Source organism: Leucoraja erinacea, chromosome 29 (assembly GCF_028641065.1).
Source record: "Leucoraja erinacea ecotype New England chromosome 29, Leri_hhj_1, whole genome shotgun sequence".
NCBI classification, from domain to species: Eukaryota; Metazoa; Chordata; class Chondrichthyes; order Rajiformes; family Rajidae; genus Leucoraja; species Leucoraja erinaceus.
This window is the reverse complement of record NC_073405.1, coordinates 20,352,155-20,370,878: the sequence shown is the minus strand read 5'-3', so window position 1 is coordinate 20,370,878 and position 18,724 is coordinate 20,352,155. Positions and strand designations below refer to the sequence as shown.

The 18,724-nt window shown below is 40.0% G+C and overlaps 1 protein-coding gene across 1 annotated transcript in view; it reads left to right on the top strand.

Annotated features, from left to right (window-relative positions):
- Nucleotides 1–18,724, top strand: part of LOC129711290 (endophilin-A2-like) — a 69,575-nt gene that overhangs the window by 36,260 nt on the left and 14,591 nt on the right. Inside the window, exons 5-6 of the mRNA XM_055658837.1 lie at nucleotides 1,762–1,920; nucleotides 3,855–3,958. Coding sequence (XP_055514812.1) covers nucleotides 1,762–1,920; nucleotides 3,855–3,958 — 263 coding nt within the window. The remainder of the gene's footprint in view (nucleotides 1–1,761; nucleotides 1,921–3,854; nucleotides 3,959–18,724) is intronic.

Genomic DNA, 18,724 nt, shown 5'->3' with positions numbered 1-18,724 from the left:
GGTAACATATTTTGGACTGGCCACTTCATGTGTGATGTGGCTTTGGCAGCTGTTTGATATCCATCTGTGAAGTCACACATCAAAGCTGTCACATTAATTCTCGCTAAAATAGTTGGATTATTCAAGGGGTCATTCCAACTTTATGGTTAAAGTCAAAAATAACTCTTTGTAAAGAATAACAAGCATGACAAAAAAATAAATATTTATAAACCCAGCAGTCTGAGACAGAGAACGTGATGGTGCTGAGGCTTGTGAAGAGAATGGGAAAGTTTAATGGAAATGTGCAGGGCAGGTTTTGTTTACACAGAGGGTGGTTCAGGCCTGGAACACATTGCCAGGGGTGGTGGTGGAGGCAGATACGATGGTGGTATTTAAGAGGCATTTAAATAGGAACATGGAAGTGCAGTGAATAGAGGGATAGGGATCATGTGCAGTCAGATGAGATCGGTATAGCTAGGCATCAAGTTCGGTACAAACATTGTGGGCTGAAAGGCCTGTTCCTGTGCTGTACTGTTCTATGTTCTAGTTCTTTAGCCAGGAAGCTAATACTGTGCAAGATTAAAATCTGCAGGATCATTGTTGCTTTTTGCATTTCATATTTAGCTAATGGTTTACTTTAGATAGATTTGGAAGCATAAATCTTCCTCTTGATTTCCTTTTGACTCCTGTCTTGTCATGATACCTTACCTCGGGTTGGAAAGGACCCCCATCCTCAGGACCCTAGAGGAGGTCATAATACCACCGTCTGTCTCCTCGCAAAGATCCACAGGCAGCTCTATCTATATATCAAAGAGCAAGAGAGAGAGAGAGAGACACTAAAGCCAACAGTCACTTTTGTGTTAATCTCTCTGAAAGAAAGAAATGATTGCTCTACAGAAGCTTAGAATAAACTGCATAATTGGTGAAAGGTGATCCAAAGAAAGGAAGGTGAAGACCAGGAAATTGCCAAAACACAAAAGCAAAAGTTGGAACGACTATTTGAACATGACTTCATTGTTCCTTTTTTTAAAATTCATTCTGAAGCGAGCTTGAATATGCAAACCACCTTCCCAAAGACATCAGTTTGCAGCCTCCATCTTGTAGTCATTTTAAACTGTTGTCCAAGTTGACTTGACTTGACACAGCACTTCAAAATAACTATCTAGACCAACCCAGCGGCTGATCATAGTTCAATATTGATCTAGCTGTGGAGCTCAAAGTAAAGCCAGCATGACACACCTTATGAAAGTGGCTGAAATAATGTTTGTGTTATGGCCACGCTTGAAAGAAAATAATGTTGCTTTCACTCGTGAATGACAAACTCATTTCCTTTCTCTACTGAAATATATTTGAATTATTACAATGTGCTGGAGGAATATAATTTATTACATTAATAATCAATAAAACTTGCTTTATAACTCAGTAATTCAATGTGAGTGTATTATAATACAATGCTATGTGAACTAAAAGGCACAGGTTCAATCCTGTTCTCTCCGAAGATGGGTTTTTTGGGGTGTAAAATGTGCCTCTCAGAGAGGGAAAAAAAACAAATTATTTTTCATTAGTAATGTATGATTCCATGCTAGAAGGAATACAGAAGATGTAATATGTGATAATAGATTTGGCTGGCTGGCTTTACCTCTCAAAGTTCTGATAGTTTGCTGACACTCTGGTTTCAAATAATGGTGGGCAGGGTCGCTGAAGATTATGTTGAAGTATAACAGAACCAAAAAAATATAAAGGTGTACTCTAAGAATTATGCACACAATTTTTTCATTGCAGCATCATTTGAAGAAATTGGAAGGTCGCCGCCTGGACTACGACTACAAGAAGAAACGACAGGGAAAAATTCCTGAGGAGGAGATAAGACAAGCTTTGGAAAAATTTGATGAATCCAAAGATGTGGCAGAAACCAGCATGTACAATCTTTTAGAAACTGATGTAAGTGTGGTTTCAAAAGACCTGTTACTCTTATGCTTTCATATTTGTACATGTTTATATTTATTTTTGGGACTAAATAATCTCGAAATTGCAAGATTATATAATGTGATTCGGGTCTTATTTCACACAAGTTTATACGTGGAAGTCTCCTGGTAGTTAAACAAAAATATTTCTTGGCTAAGTGGGGACATTAGTTATATTCATGCTCCAGATCATAATACATTGCATCAGCTTGAGGTTGTACCTGCATTAAATTCAACAAAGGTACTTATCAAATTCAACTATAATGTTCTTGGTCAAATAATTTACCATCATGTATTTTTCTGGCAAACAAAATTATTTTTGCAAAATACTTTCTGATTGAAAGGCAAGAAAATGGTGAGACATTGTGGGTTCCAAGTCTTTCTGTTTTCTGTTTTGCATGTCATTTTTATCAAATGTGCCATTTGCACCATCAAGATTGTACTTCCGGTTTGTTTAGAATGTGAAGCAATTGTCCTAAGTGTTGTTTTATCCAATTCAAGTAATATAAGGTGGATTTAAGTGATACATCACAATAACTATCTGAAGCTTTATCCACATCAAGAAAATTAGAGGTCTGATTGAAGGTTTGGTTAGATGTCTGACAAATTCAAACTAATTTCTGCAAAATAAAATGTTTTCATTTGCACTCAACTATTATCATATTTTTGTTGCTAAATTGTTCAGTGTCTAATCATGGCCAAATGAATCTTTCCTCCAGATTTGAAATGATTTAATTCTGCTGAGTATTTTAAATCAAGAATTTGATGAAAGGATGATAAATAATTGAAGTTCTGAGGATGGGTTAGTCCAAATAGGAGTTGGTTTACTGGAAATTAAACAATACTTTTTGAAATCCTGTCACTGAATTAGGCCATCTCTACCCATCCTCCCTCTCCCTGTTTCCATCACATCTGTATGAATTTAACTGTGTCCTTTTGTATGTTAATCCATATTCTATCACAATCCTGTAGATAGTACAGAGACTTGGGCTAAAATAATTGACTCATTGAAACTATTTAAGGACAGCAGTGACTATAAGCTCTCACTCGGTTATGGACACCCGTACACTCAAACGAGCTGCAACCATTAGGGGCTGGGTTCATCAGAGGTGGATGCCCTGAGCAGAATCACTCACATAGTGAGTCAGTGAGATTGGCTGGTGGCTGTTCTTCACACACCTACTCGCTCTCCTATCACTGCTGTTTGTGTAATCCTCTTCACAAACAGTTTTTGTTCATTTCCAGCATAAACTGTTCAGGTCACAAACAGTTCTCAGAAATCTTTTGTGACCTGATAGGGTCTATATTATGTTGGTAATGTTCAGCCTTGATGCATCAACAAGATGCCAATAGAACAAACCCACTATTGATTTCTAAATTGATGGATTAGCAGAAGAGAGAATTAAAATTATGGTAGTTGTATAATTCCTATAAATAATAGCATCTTTAATCATCAGATATAACTTAGAACACTGAATACAAATTCTTGCAATTAAATGCATTTTAAGTGTAATGGGGTGCATTTGTATTATGCAAGGTATTTGCATATTAAACATTTTTTAATTTTTGTAGATTTATTTTGTAAGTAAAGAAGTACGAGTATAGAGATTGATTCAGATTGCCCAATGAGGCAATTTTAAATCGATCCCAAAATAGACGACTGGGTTTCGTGAATCCTTGTGTATTTTTGTTGATTCCAACCCCCGTTCTTAAAGTGGTTAAACAGAAATAAATGGTAGCTATGGAAAATTTAGGTATCATCCATCCTTGCTCTATAAATGGTGTTAGACAATGTGGGCCCGTTTGGATTGATGCTACATTTCTATGGGAGAACTAAGTAATTTATGTTTTCTTTGTCAGTCATTTACACATACTTTAAATGACCTAAGTAAAAGGAAAATCCTTTTGCAGATCGAGCAAGTGAGCCAAATGTCAGCCCTAGTGGAAGCACAACTGGATTATCACAAACAAGCTGTACAAATTTTGGATGAGCTCTCTGATAAATTAAAAGAGAGGTAAGATATGTTTATTTAATTGAGATGTAGATGTTTCACCCATACCCACTTCAAGATACAGGGAATGATATTTAAATTGTCATCATGCCCAGTTACAGAATAAAGTGGCTGTAGATATTAATCAACGTGTGCTGAGGGCACCATAACATTAAATATCACAATTAGAAATTGAAATCCTGTGAAAATTGTTTATGAACACAAGTCATTATTGTATTTGCTGGTAGGGACCGTCAGAATCACTCAGATTAGAAGAGTCCGTTTAGAATTTGGAAAGCTAATTTATGTAAGGAAATATTACTATTTTCGCCTGAGGGTAATAAAAATGTGATGCACATCTCATAACTGCAAAGCTTGCCAAGTGGTTTATGGATTAAGTATTTTGGGCATACTGTATTTACTCGTGCAAAGCAGGATAAATATTTGCAGAATAAGTGGAAGTATATTTTGAAACTGATACTTACCTCATGATGAGATGTTTTATGCTACCAGTCAAACGAGTTAAAATTGTGGCAGCCCACTTTCTGCTGTGTCTGATCAAGGTGCATGCAAGAAGTCAAAAGAAGTCACCAGCCTACCCCTCCCCCCCCCCCCGGCGTGATGACCTCGGTTAAATATTTCAGATTCTAAGGATACTGATGATTTGTAAAATGCTCCCACTGACCGAAAAGTCTAGAATTAAGAATTCCAATCTCAGAACAAGTACCTGGTCATTTACACAGAAACAATAAGCTGTAGTTGCTCATTAATACACAAAATAGTACAAAGTGCTGGAGTAATTGAGCAGGTCAAGCAGCATCTCTGGAGAACATGGAGAAGATGGATAAATATGAGCTTAAGGATTAATGGACAGAGCGTGATTACCTGACACCAGTGGGTTCCAACTTAACTACTTCAGAATGTTGAGAATTTGAACAGGCCTGAACAAATTACACTGAAGCTGGGCAGAAATTACGCAATCAAAGTTGAGAAATCTATTAAAAATCTTGTTTGGAAATGTTTCAGAGCCTCAAAGATTTCAAAACGAAATGTAAAGACTTTGAGTTTTATTTTTGGAACAGAACAAAAGAAGCAGAGTGAGTTATTTATCTCTGAATCTGTTCCACCATTCAATAAAACTATTTCTGATCTTGTACTCCAGTATCACATTTCTCCATGAACCCCATAACCTTGGAATATTTTAATATTAAACATTTAATCATTAGCTGCATTGAATATGCTCAGGGATTGAGTCTTTACAAATCCTTACACAAGGAATTTAAAAGATTCACTATCCTTTAGATAAATTAAAAAAATCCCAACTTTTTCCATTTTTTGAGTCAGTTATCTCTTTCTCTAGACTCCCCAGCCATGGGGAATCGACGCCACGCCTACAGTGTCAAGCACCTGAATAATTTTACTTGTTTCAATGTTTATCTTTAATAGTTCTGGCCTGGTCTGCATGTCTCCTCTTATGATAAACCCTCCATGTGGTGAACCTTCACTGCACTTCCGCTATTGCAAGTTTATCCTTCTATCTTTAGTGTGAAAAGCCAGATCTATTCCCAGTATTCCAGTGTGCTCTCACTTGGGTTTTATACAAAAGAGCAATTCATAACTAGTCTTGTACTCTAATTCTTCTGCAGTAATGGGCAACCTAATTTCTTTGCTTTGTAATTGCTTCCTGAACCTGCAAGTTAACTTGCAAGGTACACAAAATTGCTGGAGAAACTCAGCGGGTGCAGCAGCATCTATGGAGTGAAGGAAATAGGCGACGTTTCGGGCCGAAACCCTTCTTCAGTTAACTTGCAATGCTTCATGTCCTTTTAAACACTACGTCAAACCTCTTAAAGCTTTAAAAACAAGTTGTTCTATATTCCTCCCCAAGTAAATCACCTTGCATTTTATCAGATAAACTATTCTGATACAAATATTTTTCATTGTTAGGTTGTTTCCTCCATGCCTTTGTATGCTTATTCCTGTTTAATTGACTGTTTCTATATTCAAGTCGTCAAGTCAACTTTATTTGTCACATACACAGACAAAATGTACAGTGAAATAAAAGTAGCAATGCCTGCGGATTGTGCAAAAACACAGAACAACAGAACAGAATAGAACAGAACCAGTATTTACATTTAGGAAAAAAAATTTAAAAAGACACAACACAACAGTAAATTAGTCCCTGGTGAGATAATAGTTTACAGTCCTGATGGCCTGTGGGAAGAAACTCCATCTCATCCTCTCTGGTTTCACAGCGTGACAGCGGAGGCGCTTGCCTGACAGTTTTTGTGACATTCAAGAGGAGGCTGTTGTCCTGACACCAGGGTGCCAGATCAGCCACCTCCTTCTCATCGTTATCGGCCTTCTCATCGTTATCGGAGATCAGGCCCACCACCACAGTGTCATCAGCAAACTTGATGATGGAGTTGGAGCTGGACCTGACCACACAGTCATGTGTGTGCAGGGAGTACAGTAGGTGGCTAAGGACGCAACCCTGGGGGGATCCTGTGTTGAGAGTGGGGGTATGTCTCCCCATCTTGACCACCTGGGGCCTGGTGGTGAGAAAGTCCAGGACTCAGGAAGTGTTCAGACCCAGCTTCTCAGCAAGTCTGGTGGGGACTATGGTATTCCTTTACTCTTCTGACAACTCTTTAATCAAATTTGAATATTAATGGCCCAATTTTTGTGGATTTAACGGCATAATTGTTGTTTTTCACCAACAGCGTAGAACTAGAGTCAACACATACGTATTTAAATGCAAAAATCCAGAATTTATTGTTAGTAGCACCCCACGTTTCTGCATTGTTGATGTCCTCACCTGGTGAAATGAGTGATTTAACATGAATGTCAACATTTTATGCGCTATGTTCAGTGTACAAATCTTAGTAATATTAAGATGTTTTTCAATGAGATGGAACTATAATGGTGCTTTCACCCATGATCACTGCTGAACATTTCTATGCACTGGAAAAACTAAATTTAAGTAGGGTGTTTAATTCATGTGAATCTACAATCATGATGTTAATTCTCTTTTCAATGTTTCAAAATTGACCTTTAGTAAGCTCATATGTATGACAGTGTTTAATTAGCAGTTAAAAATGTGAATATAATTGGAGCTTTTGGATCATAGTACAGGAATTATCCTTTCACCTCACAATGTCTGAGCTAAACATGATGCCAAATAAAACTAATCAATTCTACTTGCATTAGATCCACATCCCTCCATTTTATGTATATACATGTGCCCAAATCCACTATCTGATTCCATTACCACCCCTGGCAGCACGTTCCAGGAATCCACCACTTTGTGGGGAAAAAAAATTGCCCTGCACATCTCCTTTGCACCTCTGACTTTAAAGTCATGCCCTCTAGTCTTTGACGTTTCAAGCCTGTGTTATCCAAGGCTCCCGTACCTGGCCATCTTTATCACTCCTCACTGGACCATGCCAGGCTTGAACTCTAATCAGCTGGTCTTTGAGAAACTCCCATATGTTGAATGAGGACTTGCCCAATAACAGCTGCTCCAAATGTACTCTCCCTAATTCCTGCCTAATAATGGCGTAGTCTACCTTACCCCAATTTAGTTATTTTCCCTAGGTCCAGACGTATCCTCATTCAAACAATCTTAAAACTTATGGAGTCCATAAAACTTATGGAGTCTCACTGTATGTGAATTCTTTATTGTGGCTCACTGCTTTGCTTGTTTGGCGACATAATTGGCAGACATCCTCTCTGACCAATAAGAGAATAAAATTAAATTAAGAACAGGAACACACAGCTCATTAGATTTTTGTGGAGAGATTTCTTTGCGATCAGAGTTGAGCACTTACAACAAAATTTAACCTATACTTTCTGTCCCAAACACTGGACAACCATCTCGTATAAATCTTTTATGTTGAAGCTTGCATCCATGACCTCATCCCCTGCATTCTTCATCTTCTGGAAATAGCTTTGATATTATTCAAGTCAAACACATGATCTTGAAATTAGTTTTTTACTTCTAAGTAGAAATAGTTGCATGTGTTTATTTATATCTCCTCGTGCCAGGCACTTCCCTATTGACTCTTCATTATGTTTTGTTAATCCTTGGTTCTTAGTTCTTCTTGGTTTCCTGGTCCATAAATATTCCAAATGGTATTTACACTGGAGGTGGTGGAGGGTGGACTTAAGCATGGTTCTTAGTTCCCTGGTCCTCCAAAAATACTCCAAATTGAATTTAAACTGGAAGTGGCGGAGGGTGGACTTACGCATGGTTCTTAGTTTATCCTTATATCCACATTATCCCGCATGGATTTCTATATTACATACAGTGCTCTGCATGATTTCAACACTAGTTTTGAATTAAATTTTTGCAAAAACATTATTTCCCACCAAATTATAAAGTATTCTGCCATGGGCTGAATTTTGCTGATGGTTAGCTTGCGTTTTCATAGAGAATTGCTAACTAGCAATAGAGTGCATGTCAGCACATCACACTTTCTCATTCCCGCGTAGAAGTACAGAATGAACTGATAATCTGAGACATTGAAACAGACCTTTGACATCTTGTGAAAAAGGGCTTTGGAATGCATTATCTGCAGACCTGGTCACCACTTATAGTCTATTCTACTGATATTCCATTCCAGCTGTGGAACTAAGGCCATCGTGGCTCAAAGGATAAATGCAGCTGGGGTTCAACCATGTGTGTGGGCAGTGGATTGGATCAGGCACAACTGGCCCCAGTATATTCCTTTGGGTGAATGAATTTAATCTTTCCTTACCTTATGTAGCTTAGTAAAATTTTGCTTGATTCTCTTCTAAGCAAGTCAAGATTGATTCCTTTGTGTATTTACGTCTTTGATTTATATGCATGCATTTTCTAATTTGTAATTGTTTCTAATGTCCTAATTCAGCATAATCATTTTTAAAATTAATAAACTTGCAAAATAATTTATTGTTCCTTTGGAGCTGATTCATTTTCTTTCACATTATCAAATTATCTGAATTTTAAGCCCTTTTACTCCATTGCTTACATCATTTTTACCGTTCTTACATTTTAATTGATTTCTAATCATTTTGCGTATCTTTCCATGGCATGCTGACATTTTTACTACTTTGCAACCATACCAAGTAAATATTTTGTTCTCATACTGTTAAAACAAGCCACTGTCAATCTCCAAGTGGGTGTTAGCATCTTGAGCTGGTGGCAAGTAGTGTTATATGTGTATGAACACCACTGAATATATTATTGTAATTTGGGATTTAGAACATATTTTCTAATTTTGCAGAACAAAACTAAAAACTGAATTTGCTTAAAAAAAGTCAAATAACAAAATGAAAAATATCTTGAAGAAAAATCATTGTTTTGATCTTTGAAGTTCAATTCTGCAATATCCTTGATGTTTTTTTGTGAGGCATTAAACAGAAAGCCCAACATAGTTCAATTTCCATAGTAAACTGAGTGCTTTAATCTGATCATTTTATGATCATATATGTAAAGATATGAAGGACAGGTTAGATTGACTATGAAAACTAATATGGTCTAAGAGTCTGGCACCAATTCTTCAAGTTTATGTACACAGAATTTCCAGTCCAATATCTGTGAGAAGCTGTGAAACTGTATACCAATACGTTAGTCATAACAAGAGCAACAAAAAGATCACGCTGGTCTGTTAAACATTGTATAACCCCTGAATAAATTTGGCATCACAGTATTATACGTAGAGCATTTGGTAAATAAAGGACAATTGTGACTGTGGCCTGAAAATTGGACTGCCTAAACTTGATTACTGTTCTAATTTATACTGACAAATTGCCAGTACAAATTAGATCAAGTTTAGGCAGTCCAATTTCCAGGCATCAGTCACTATTGTCTTTATTTCATCAATCAAGGTACAGAATGCAAGTTTCTATTGATTATGTGGACTTTTACATTCAAACCACAGGATATTTTATGTGAAATTAGAATAATTATATACATGTTGACCATGTTGCAATTAAACTTTTCTCAAATTGATATAACCACACTGAAAATCTTAGTAAAATATTAAACGCTAGCTTGTTTGGCAAGGTTTCATTGTCAGAAAAACTGCAAATTATTAAGTTTGTGTTTGACATTTTCAAGGAAATAGTTTTTGTCAGAGGAGGTATAGTGCCCTCCATAATGTTTGGGACAAAGACCCATCATTTATTTATTTGCCTCTGTACTCTGCAATTTAAGATTTAGAATAGAAAAAAATCACATATGTGCACATTGTCAGATTTTAATAAAGGCCATTTTTTACATTTTGGTTTCACCATGTAGAAATGACAGCTGTGTTTATACATAGTCCCCCCATTTCAGGGCACCATAATGTTTGGTACGCATGGCTTGACAGGCGTTTGTAATTGCTCAGGTGTATTTAATTGCCTCCTTCAGGCAGCTGTAAGAGAGCTCTCAGCACCTAGTCTTTCCTCCAGTCTTTCCATCACCTGTGGAAACTTTTATTGCTGTTTATCAACATGAGGACCAAAGTTGTTCTTTGACTTTCATTGGAAGCTTGTGAGACTGAGAAACAGGAATAAAACTGTTAGAGACATCAACCAAACCTTAGGCTTACCGAAATCAACTGTATGGAACATAATTAAGAAGAAAGAGAGCACCGGTGAGCTTACTAATCGCAAAGGGACTGGCAGGCCAAGGAAGACCCCCACAGCTGATGACAGAAGAATTCTTTGAATAATAAAGAAAAAAACCCAAATATCTGTCCGACAAATCAGAAACACTCTTCAGGAGTCAGGTGAGGATTTGTTAATGACCACTGTCCGCAGAAGACTTCATGTAGAGAAATACAGAGGCTACACTGTAACCTGCAAACCACTTGTTAGCCGCAAAAATAGGATGGCCGGATTACAGTTTGCCAAGAAGTACTTAAAAGAGCAACCACAGTTCTGGAGAAATGTCTTGTGGACAGATGAGACAAAGATGAACTTATATCAGAGTGATGGCAAGAATATGGAGGAGAGAGAGAACGAACTGCCCGAGATCCAAAGCATACCACCTCATCTGTGAAACACGGTGGTGGGGTGTTATGGCCCGGGCACGAATGACTGCTGAAGGTACTGGCTCACTTATCTTCATTGATGATACAACTGCTGATGGTGGTAGCATAATGCATTCTGAAGCGTACCTTCCTATCTGCTCAAGTTTAAACAAATGCTTCAACGCATTGGTCAGCGGTTCATTCTACAGCAAGACAATGATCCCAAACATACTGCTAAAGCAACAAAGGAGTTTTTCAAAGCTAAAAAATTGTCAATTCTTGAGTGGCCGTTCTGCATTCGGATAGAGAGTGACACGGTTAATTCAGAGAATAGGGTCCTGAACATGAATAAAGGAGACTTTGAAGGTAGGAGATGGGAATTGGCAAGGATAGACTGGCAAATTATACTTAAAGGGTTGACAGTGGAGATGCACTGGCAAAGATTTAAAGACCACGTGTTAAATCCAAGGAAGAGGCATATAAATTGGCCAGAAGAAGCGGCAAACCAGAGGACGGGGAAAATATTTAGAACTCAACAGAGGAGGACAAAGGGGTTAATTAAGAGGGGAAAAAAGAGCATGAAAGAAAACTTGCGGGGAATATAAAAACTGACTGTAAAAGTTTATTTAGGTATGTAAAAAGGAAAAGATTAGTGAAAACGAATGTAGGTCCCTTACAATCAGGGACAGGTGAATTTATAATGGGAAACAAGGAAATGGCAGAACAGTTAAATGAGTACTTTGATTCTGTCTTCACTAAGGAAGACAAACAATCTCCTGGAAATACCGAGGATCTGGTGGGAGGGAGGAACTGAAAGGAATCCACATTAGTCAGAAAATGGTGTTAGGTAAACTGTTGGGACTGAAGGCAGTTAAATCCCCAGGGCCTGATGGTCTGCATCCCAGAGTACTCAAGGAGATGGCCTGAGAATTTGTGGATGCATTGATGATCATTTTTCAATGTTCTCTCGACTCTGGATCAGTTCCTGTGGACTGGAGGGTAGTCAACATAACTTCACTTTTTATGAAAGGGAGGAGAGAGAAAACGGGGAATTATAGACCAGTTAGTCTTACATCAGTGGTGGGGAAGATGCTGGAGTCGATTAGTAAAGATGTTATAGCAGCGCATTTGGAAAGCAGCAATGGGATCAGTCAAAGTCAGCATGGATTCATGAAGGGGAAATGCTTGATTAATCTTCTGAAATTTTTTGAGGATGTAACAAGTAGAATGAATAAGGGAGAGCCAGTGGATGTTGTGTATCTGGACTTTCAAAAAGCTTTTGACAAGGTCTCACACAAGAGATTAGTGTGCAAAATCGGAGTACATGGTATTGGGGGTAGGGTATTGACATGGATAAAGAACTGGTTGGCAGAGAGGAAGCAAAGAGTAGGAATTAACTGGTCCATTTCAGAATGGCAGGCAGTGACTAGTGGGGTGCTGCAAGGCTCGGTGCTGGGACCCCAGTTGTTTACAATATATATTAACGATTTAGACTAGGGAATTAAATGTAACGACTCTAAATTTGCGGATAACACAAAGCAGGGTGGCAGTGTGAGCTGCGAGGAGGATGCTGTGAGGCTGTAGGATGACTTGGATAGGTTGGGTGAGTGGGCAGAAGCATGGCAGATGCAGTATAATGTTGATAAATGTGAGGTTATCCACTTTTGTGGCAAGAAATGGAAGGCAGATTATTATCTGAATGGTGTCAGATTAGGAGAAGGGGAGACGGAACAAGACCTGTGTGTGCTTATGCATCAGTCACTGAAAGTAAGCATGCAGGCAGTGGAGAAAGCCAATAGCATGTTGACCTTCATTGCGAGAGGATTTGAGTTTAGGAGTAAGGTCCTACTGCAGTTGTACAGGGCCCAGGTGAGACCGCACCTGGAGTATTGTGTGTAATTTGGTCTCCTAATTTGAGGAAGGACATTATTGCTATTGACGGAGTACAGCATAGGTTCAGCACGTTAATGCCTAAGATGGCAGGACTGACGTATGATGAAAGAATCTTATAGAAACATATAAAATCTTAAAGAAGGGATAGAAACATAGAAATTAGGTGCAGGAGTAGGCCATTCGGCCCTTCGAGCCTGCACCGCCATTCAATATGATCATGGCTGATCATCCAACTCAGTATCCCATACCTTCCTTCTCTCCATACCCCCTGATCCCCTTAGCCACAAGGGCCACATCTAACTTATCTTATAGAATCTTATAGAAACATGTAAAATTCTTAGAGGATTGGACAGGGTAGAGGCAGGAAAAATGTTCCCAATGTTGGGGCAGTCCAGAACCAGGGGTCACAGTTTAAGAATAAGGGGTAGACCATATAGGACTGAGATGAGGAAAATGTTTTGCACCCAGAGAGTTGTGAATCTAGAATTTTCTGCCACAGAAGGAAGTGGAGGCCAATTCACTGAATGTTTTCAAGAGATAGTTAGATTTAGCTCTTAGGGCGAAGGGAATCAAGGGATACGGGGGGAAAAAGCCAGAACGATCATAAAAGCCAGAAAGCTATTTTAAATGATCAGCCATGATCATATTGAATGGCGATGTTGGCTTGAAGGGCCGAATGGCCTACTGGTGCACCTTTTTTCTTTGTTTCTATGTAACTTTTAATCTTGCTGCTTAAATACTAGTCAGTCTTGCTTTGTTTGATACCAAAATGGATGACCTCACATTTTTTTGTGTTATATTCCACTTACCACACTGTTGCCCATTCACTTTGTTTATGTTCAGCTGATGCCTTCCTGCATCTCTTCATTGGTCATATTGCCATCAAGCTGATTATTATCAACAAATCTGGATACGTCACACTTGACCTAAACCAGACTTTGGAGCAATGGTGGGTCAGGATTGTTATTACTTTGTTATTACATGAATCTGTAGATCCTCGTGTTTATACAATGCCCTAAATACCATTCATGTTTTGGGGAAATCTCATCAATGTTTTCTGCTTCCTACTGTTTCTTACCTGCAAGCAAACTGAACTTTCTTACTTTTTGCTTCTTTATTTTTTGAACTGAGATTCCTATAACAAGGCTACTTTACCTCCTTTTCCATTTCTCCTATCTCTTTTAAAGGTATTCCCTAATATTTAATTCCCAATCTTGTTCTCTTTGCAACCACACCTCTAAGATTATTAGATAGTTATTTACTTTTATTTGTACCATTAATTCACCTATACTGTGCTGCAAATTTCATTATTTTTGTACTCTGCAGATTTCCAAGTAACCTCATTAGTATTTCAGAGATTGACACTGTTGTAGATTTTTTAATTTTGACTCTTGCTGATCATTCCTTCAGCAGAGCCATCGTAGTGTTCTGTAGATAGACTCAAAAAGCTGGAGTAACTCAGTGGGACAGGCAGCATCTCGGGAGAGAAGGAGTGGGTGACGTTTTGGGTCGAGACCCTTCAGTGTCATTAGTTGCAACATGGAGCACAATCTTTCTCCACCCTCCAGGTTCTCCAGCTCTGAATAAACAATGCCCCCCTAATTGTAATCAAAGCAGAAAATGCGGTCAACACTCAGTGGCTACTGTTGAATTTTTTTGCTGATGATCCATTTGGACTATTTAGAAAAAAATATTGAATGTTGAGTGTGGTGAACTGGTGGATGGTGAACCAGGATAGAGGATGCCTTGCAGCGCCAGAGACCTGGATTCGATCCTGACATGGGTGCTGTCTCTACGGAGTTTGTACGTTCTCCCTGTAATCATGTAGGTTTTCCCTGGGAGCTCCGGTTTCCATCCACATTTCAAAGACGTACAGGTTTGTAGGCTTATTGGCTTGGTAAAATTGTAAATTGTCTCTAGTATGTGTAGGGTAGTGTTAGTGTGCAGGGATAGCTGGTCAGTGCGGACTCGGCCTGCTTCCGCACTGTATCTCTAAAACTAAAAGTTAAAAAACTGTTTTTTCTGTGCAGTCATATCCCAGATCACAAGTATATTTAGTTTAAGGGGAGAGGGAGGTAGACGAACAGCACAAAAAAATGCATCGCCTCTGTTGTCATTAAATAGCCAAGCGTTGCATGAGTTTGTTTATCTACTATCATTCCACTGATGGAAAAGTTTTCATTTCAGTGTTTACATGTGCTTATGTAGTATATAACACCAATATCGACTGTATGGTCTTAAGAGCCCACTTCTTCCATGTAGATTTACTTCATTTCTACATCTGTACAACAATGTTTTCTTGGTATAATTGAGAACACCACACTGGATATGGTGCTGCAGTGCATGTTAGTCTAAGAATAGAAGTGTTGTGCAGAGATCACCACACTATTGTAATTGCAGTCAGTTTCTATTAACAGATCGGCGAGGCCATGGTGCCCCATCAAATTCATTCCAAAAATAACTGTTCTTGGCTCCAACAGATGTTTGTGTTCATGGCTGCTTCCAGTGAAGATTACATTGGAAACATTAGAAATAGTAGTTAATAATACACAATCTATCTTACTAAAAGTCTGATCTTGACCGCTTTTGGCCCACTGTGCTGCGATTTCCGAGAGAACGGCGCCACCTACGGCCGTCATTTTTGTCCACCTCGCTCAGAGCCCAAGTCTGCCTTCCTGCACCAGAGGATTTTTCCCATCGATGGAAAATCAGAAAGATATTAATGTTTAAAAAAAAATCACCATTCTCTCTGCTGCCCCTGCTGGAGGGAGGGGGAGGGACTATAAAACCCGGAAGTGGTGTACCTCACTCAGTCTCTGCAAGATGGAGGTCACATCTCTCTGAACTCTGAATAACACTGAACACATGTCTACTCAACTGTGAGTGCCCTTAATGTGCTTTGAAAATGAAAATATGGTTGGTTTGAAGTAAAAAGGCACTGCCTGCAAATGATTGTTTGGGGGGTTTGGGTTTTAGTAAAAAGGCACTCTCCCCCTCTCTCCTTCCCCCCCCCCCCCTCCCCCCCCCCCCTCCCCCTCCCCCCCCCCCCCCTCTCTCCCCCCCCTCTCACCCCCCCCCCTCTCTAACCCCCCCTCTCTCCCCCCCCCCCTCTCTCCCCCCCCCTCTCTCTCCCCCCCTCCCCCCTCCTCTCTCCCCCCCCCTCTCCCCTCCCCCCCCTCTCCCCCCCCCCTCTCTCCCCCCCCCCCCCCCCTCTCCCCCCCCCCCCCCCCCCCCCCCCCTCCCCCCCCCTCTCCCCCCCCCCCCCCCCCCCTCTCCCCCCCCCCCCCCCCCCCCCCTCTCCCCCCCCCCCCCCCCCCCCCCCCCCCCCCCCCCCCCCTCTCCCCCCCCCCCCCTCCCCCCCCCCCCCCCTCCCCCCCCCCCCCTCTCCCCCCCCTCCTCCCCCCCCCCCCCCCCCCCCCCCCCCCCCCCCCCCCTCCCCCCCCCCCCTCTCCCCCCCCCCTCCCCCCCCTCTCTCCCCCCCCCCCTCTCCCCCCCCCCTCCCCCCCCCCTCTCTCCCCCCCTCTCTCCCCCCCCCCCTCTCCCCCCCCCTCTCTCTCCCCCCCCTCCTCTCCCCCCCCCCCCTCCCCTCTCTCCCCCTTCTCTCTCCCCCCCTCTCTCTCTCCCACCCTCTCTCCCTCTCTCTCCCCCCCCCCTCCCCCCCCCCCCTCTCTCTCCCCCCCCCCCCTCTCTTCATCCCCCCCCCCCTCTCTCCGTGTTGTGCGGGGGGGGGGGGGGGGGGGGTAGTTAGTTTGTGTGACGCTGCCACCTCCCCCCCACAACCGCACGGGGAAACAGACCCAACAAGTCTGCACTTGGTCTAGTATAATATATACTTAATGACCAACAATGTCCCTCAGCGGAGTGTACTAATTTCTGGATAACAAGATAGTAGATTCCAAATATTTGGTTTGAACTCGCCCTTCTTTACTGCAGGAGGGTGTGTGTGTGTGTATCATTGTTTAAGTTCCTTTTCAGATAAGAGATACTGTGCTTATTAGCTTTTATTGAAATTCCCATGACAATATTTGTAGTACAAGGGTTTCTTCAAACAGCCTGACCAGCATTAATTCTTTAAACATCATTGTCTGAAACCATTTAGTTGTAAATTGTTTACTGATTTTTACACAACGTAATTACAAGTTTACTGGTCGATGCCAAAGCACTTCGGTAATTAAGCACCTTGGAGCTTTTTTGTGAAACGTGCTTAGAGACTATATAATTGGAATTCTTATAATTAATTTTTTGTCAGGATTTTTTTGGTGGACATTTTCACATCGTGCCTGAGAAGCATATAACAAAGTAGTCTTACCAATCATTTGTGTATTACTCTTGGGTCTAGATATTGGGGGGAAAAATTGAGAGTAAGTGGGTACTGCTACCAAACATATTGAGGTAAATATGCAGGCTTTGGGAACTGATATAGGCTACCTTTTATCATTTTTATTTCAAGAATGCTGTACTTATATTTGTGTTACCATTACATAGATTTAGCATATGCAGTAGAAAGTTCTTTGACTCAATTATTCATGCTAATGTTTCTGTTCCAATTGAGCCGATTTTGAGCAATTGATGGATTTCAATTCGCTATTGAAACTCTTATTTTCTTTGGTTATCAGTTGCAGAATTACCAAATCTTGGTTCCTGTTTATGTCCTGAATTTGCTTTACTGTTATGTGTTACATTATGTGTTTCGTGATAGTAATGTATAAAGAAGATTGGTTAACAGAAACCATCATAGATATTACATTTTATTTTAATATTGATAACTTTTGGCAAGCTGTAAGAATCATAGCTTGGGCCACACTTATGATCTGCTTTATGGATGAAGTGACCTTTTGTAATATATGTAGATTAACTGTTGATATAAAATTAGGTGTGCAAATAAACTGAGGGGATTTGGGCAAAAGAGAGGGCAAATTGATGGTGTGTATTGAGGATAAATGTGCAGTAACAGTAGTAAAAATAGAAAACCAAATTTTAAACAGACAGCAACAAATAATATTAGTAACAGAAATAAAATGGCAAAAGCACGCAGCAGAGGGAGAAACTTGGTTAATATTTTAAATCAATAAACTTTTATAGGAACTGGAAAAGTAAGAAAACAAATGTGTTAAGTTCCAGAAAGGGAGCAAACAGGAAATATGTTTGATAGGATTCAAACCAAAGTTATCATTATAGCCATTACTTGTACACAGGCAGTTAGAGACAAAAGTTCAGGAATAAATTTAAACTGAAATATCCATGGGGAGAATGAAAATTGGGGGTTACCTGAAAATGCTGAATGTTGCATTGACTCGGAGGGCTCTAACAATGTTTCTGTCTGGCCACAATACAGCCTCCAGGACTTGATACTGAAGTTATTAGTTTCAGGTATTCAGCCTTTTTAATTCTCTTAACAGCTGTCAGACTGCTAGCTCCATCCACTTTTTTTTTGTTTTTGTTTTTTGATTTCCAACATCTGCATGTTTTTTCCTCCATATTGGCATTCGGAGACGCCTGGGATTCTTCAAAGGTGAATCAAGAATTGTTAGTGCACAGATGTAATGAGTCATGGGGAAGGCTTCTAGCTTGCTGGCTTTTATTGAAAGGGATTTTGAGTAAATGAGTAAGTCTTGCTATAAATCAATTCAGTGTTAGCTGTATAGTATTGTATACAGTTTTTGTCTCCTAGGAGAAAGTAATAAAGCCTAACAAGATTGATATGAAAGCATTCTTCTTTGGGGGAAGATTGAATAAATAGGTCTATATTTGGAGTGGTGTAAGTCTAACCCCCCTTGTGGGGAAGTGTGGGTCTTGGGACAAAGAGTTGACTGCTTAACCGAGACCAGCAGGAATTTCTACACTGAGCGTTGTGAATCTTTGGAATTCTCTGTTCAATTGTTGAGTATGTTCAAGG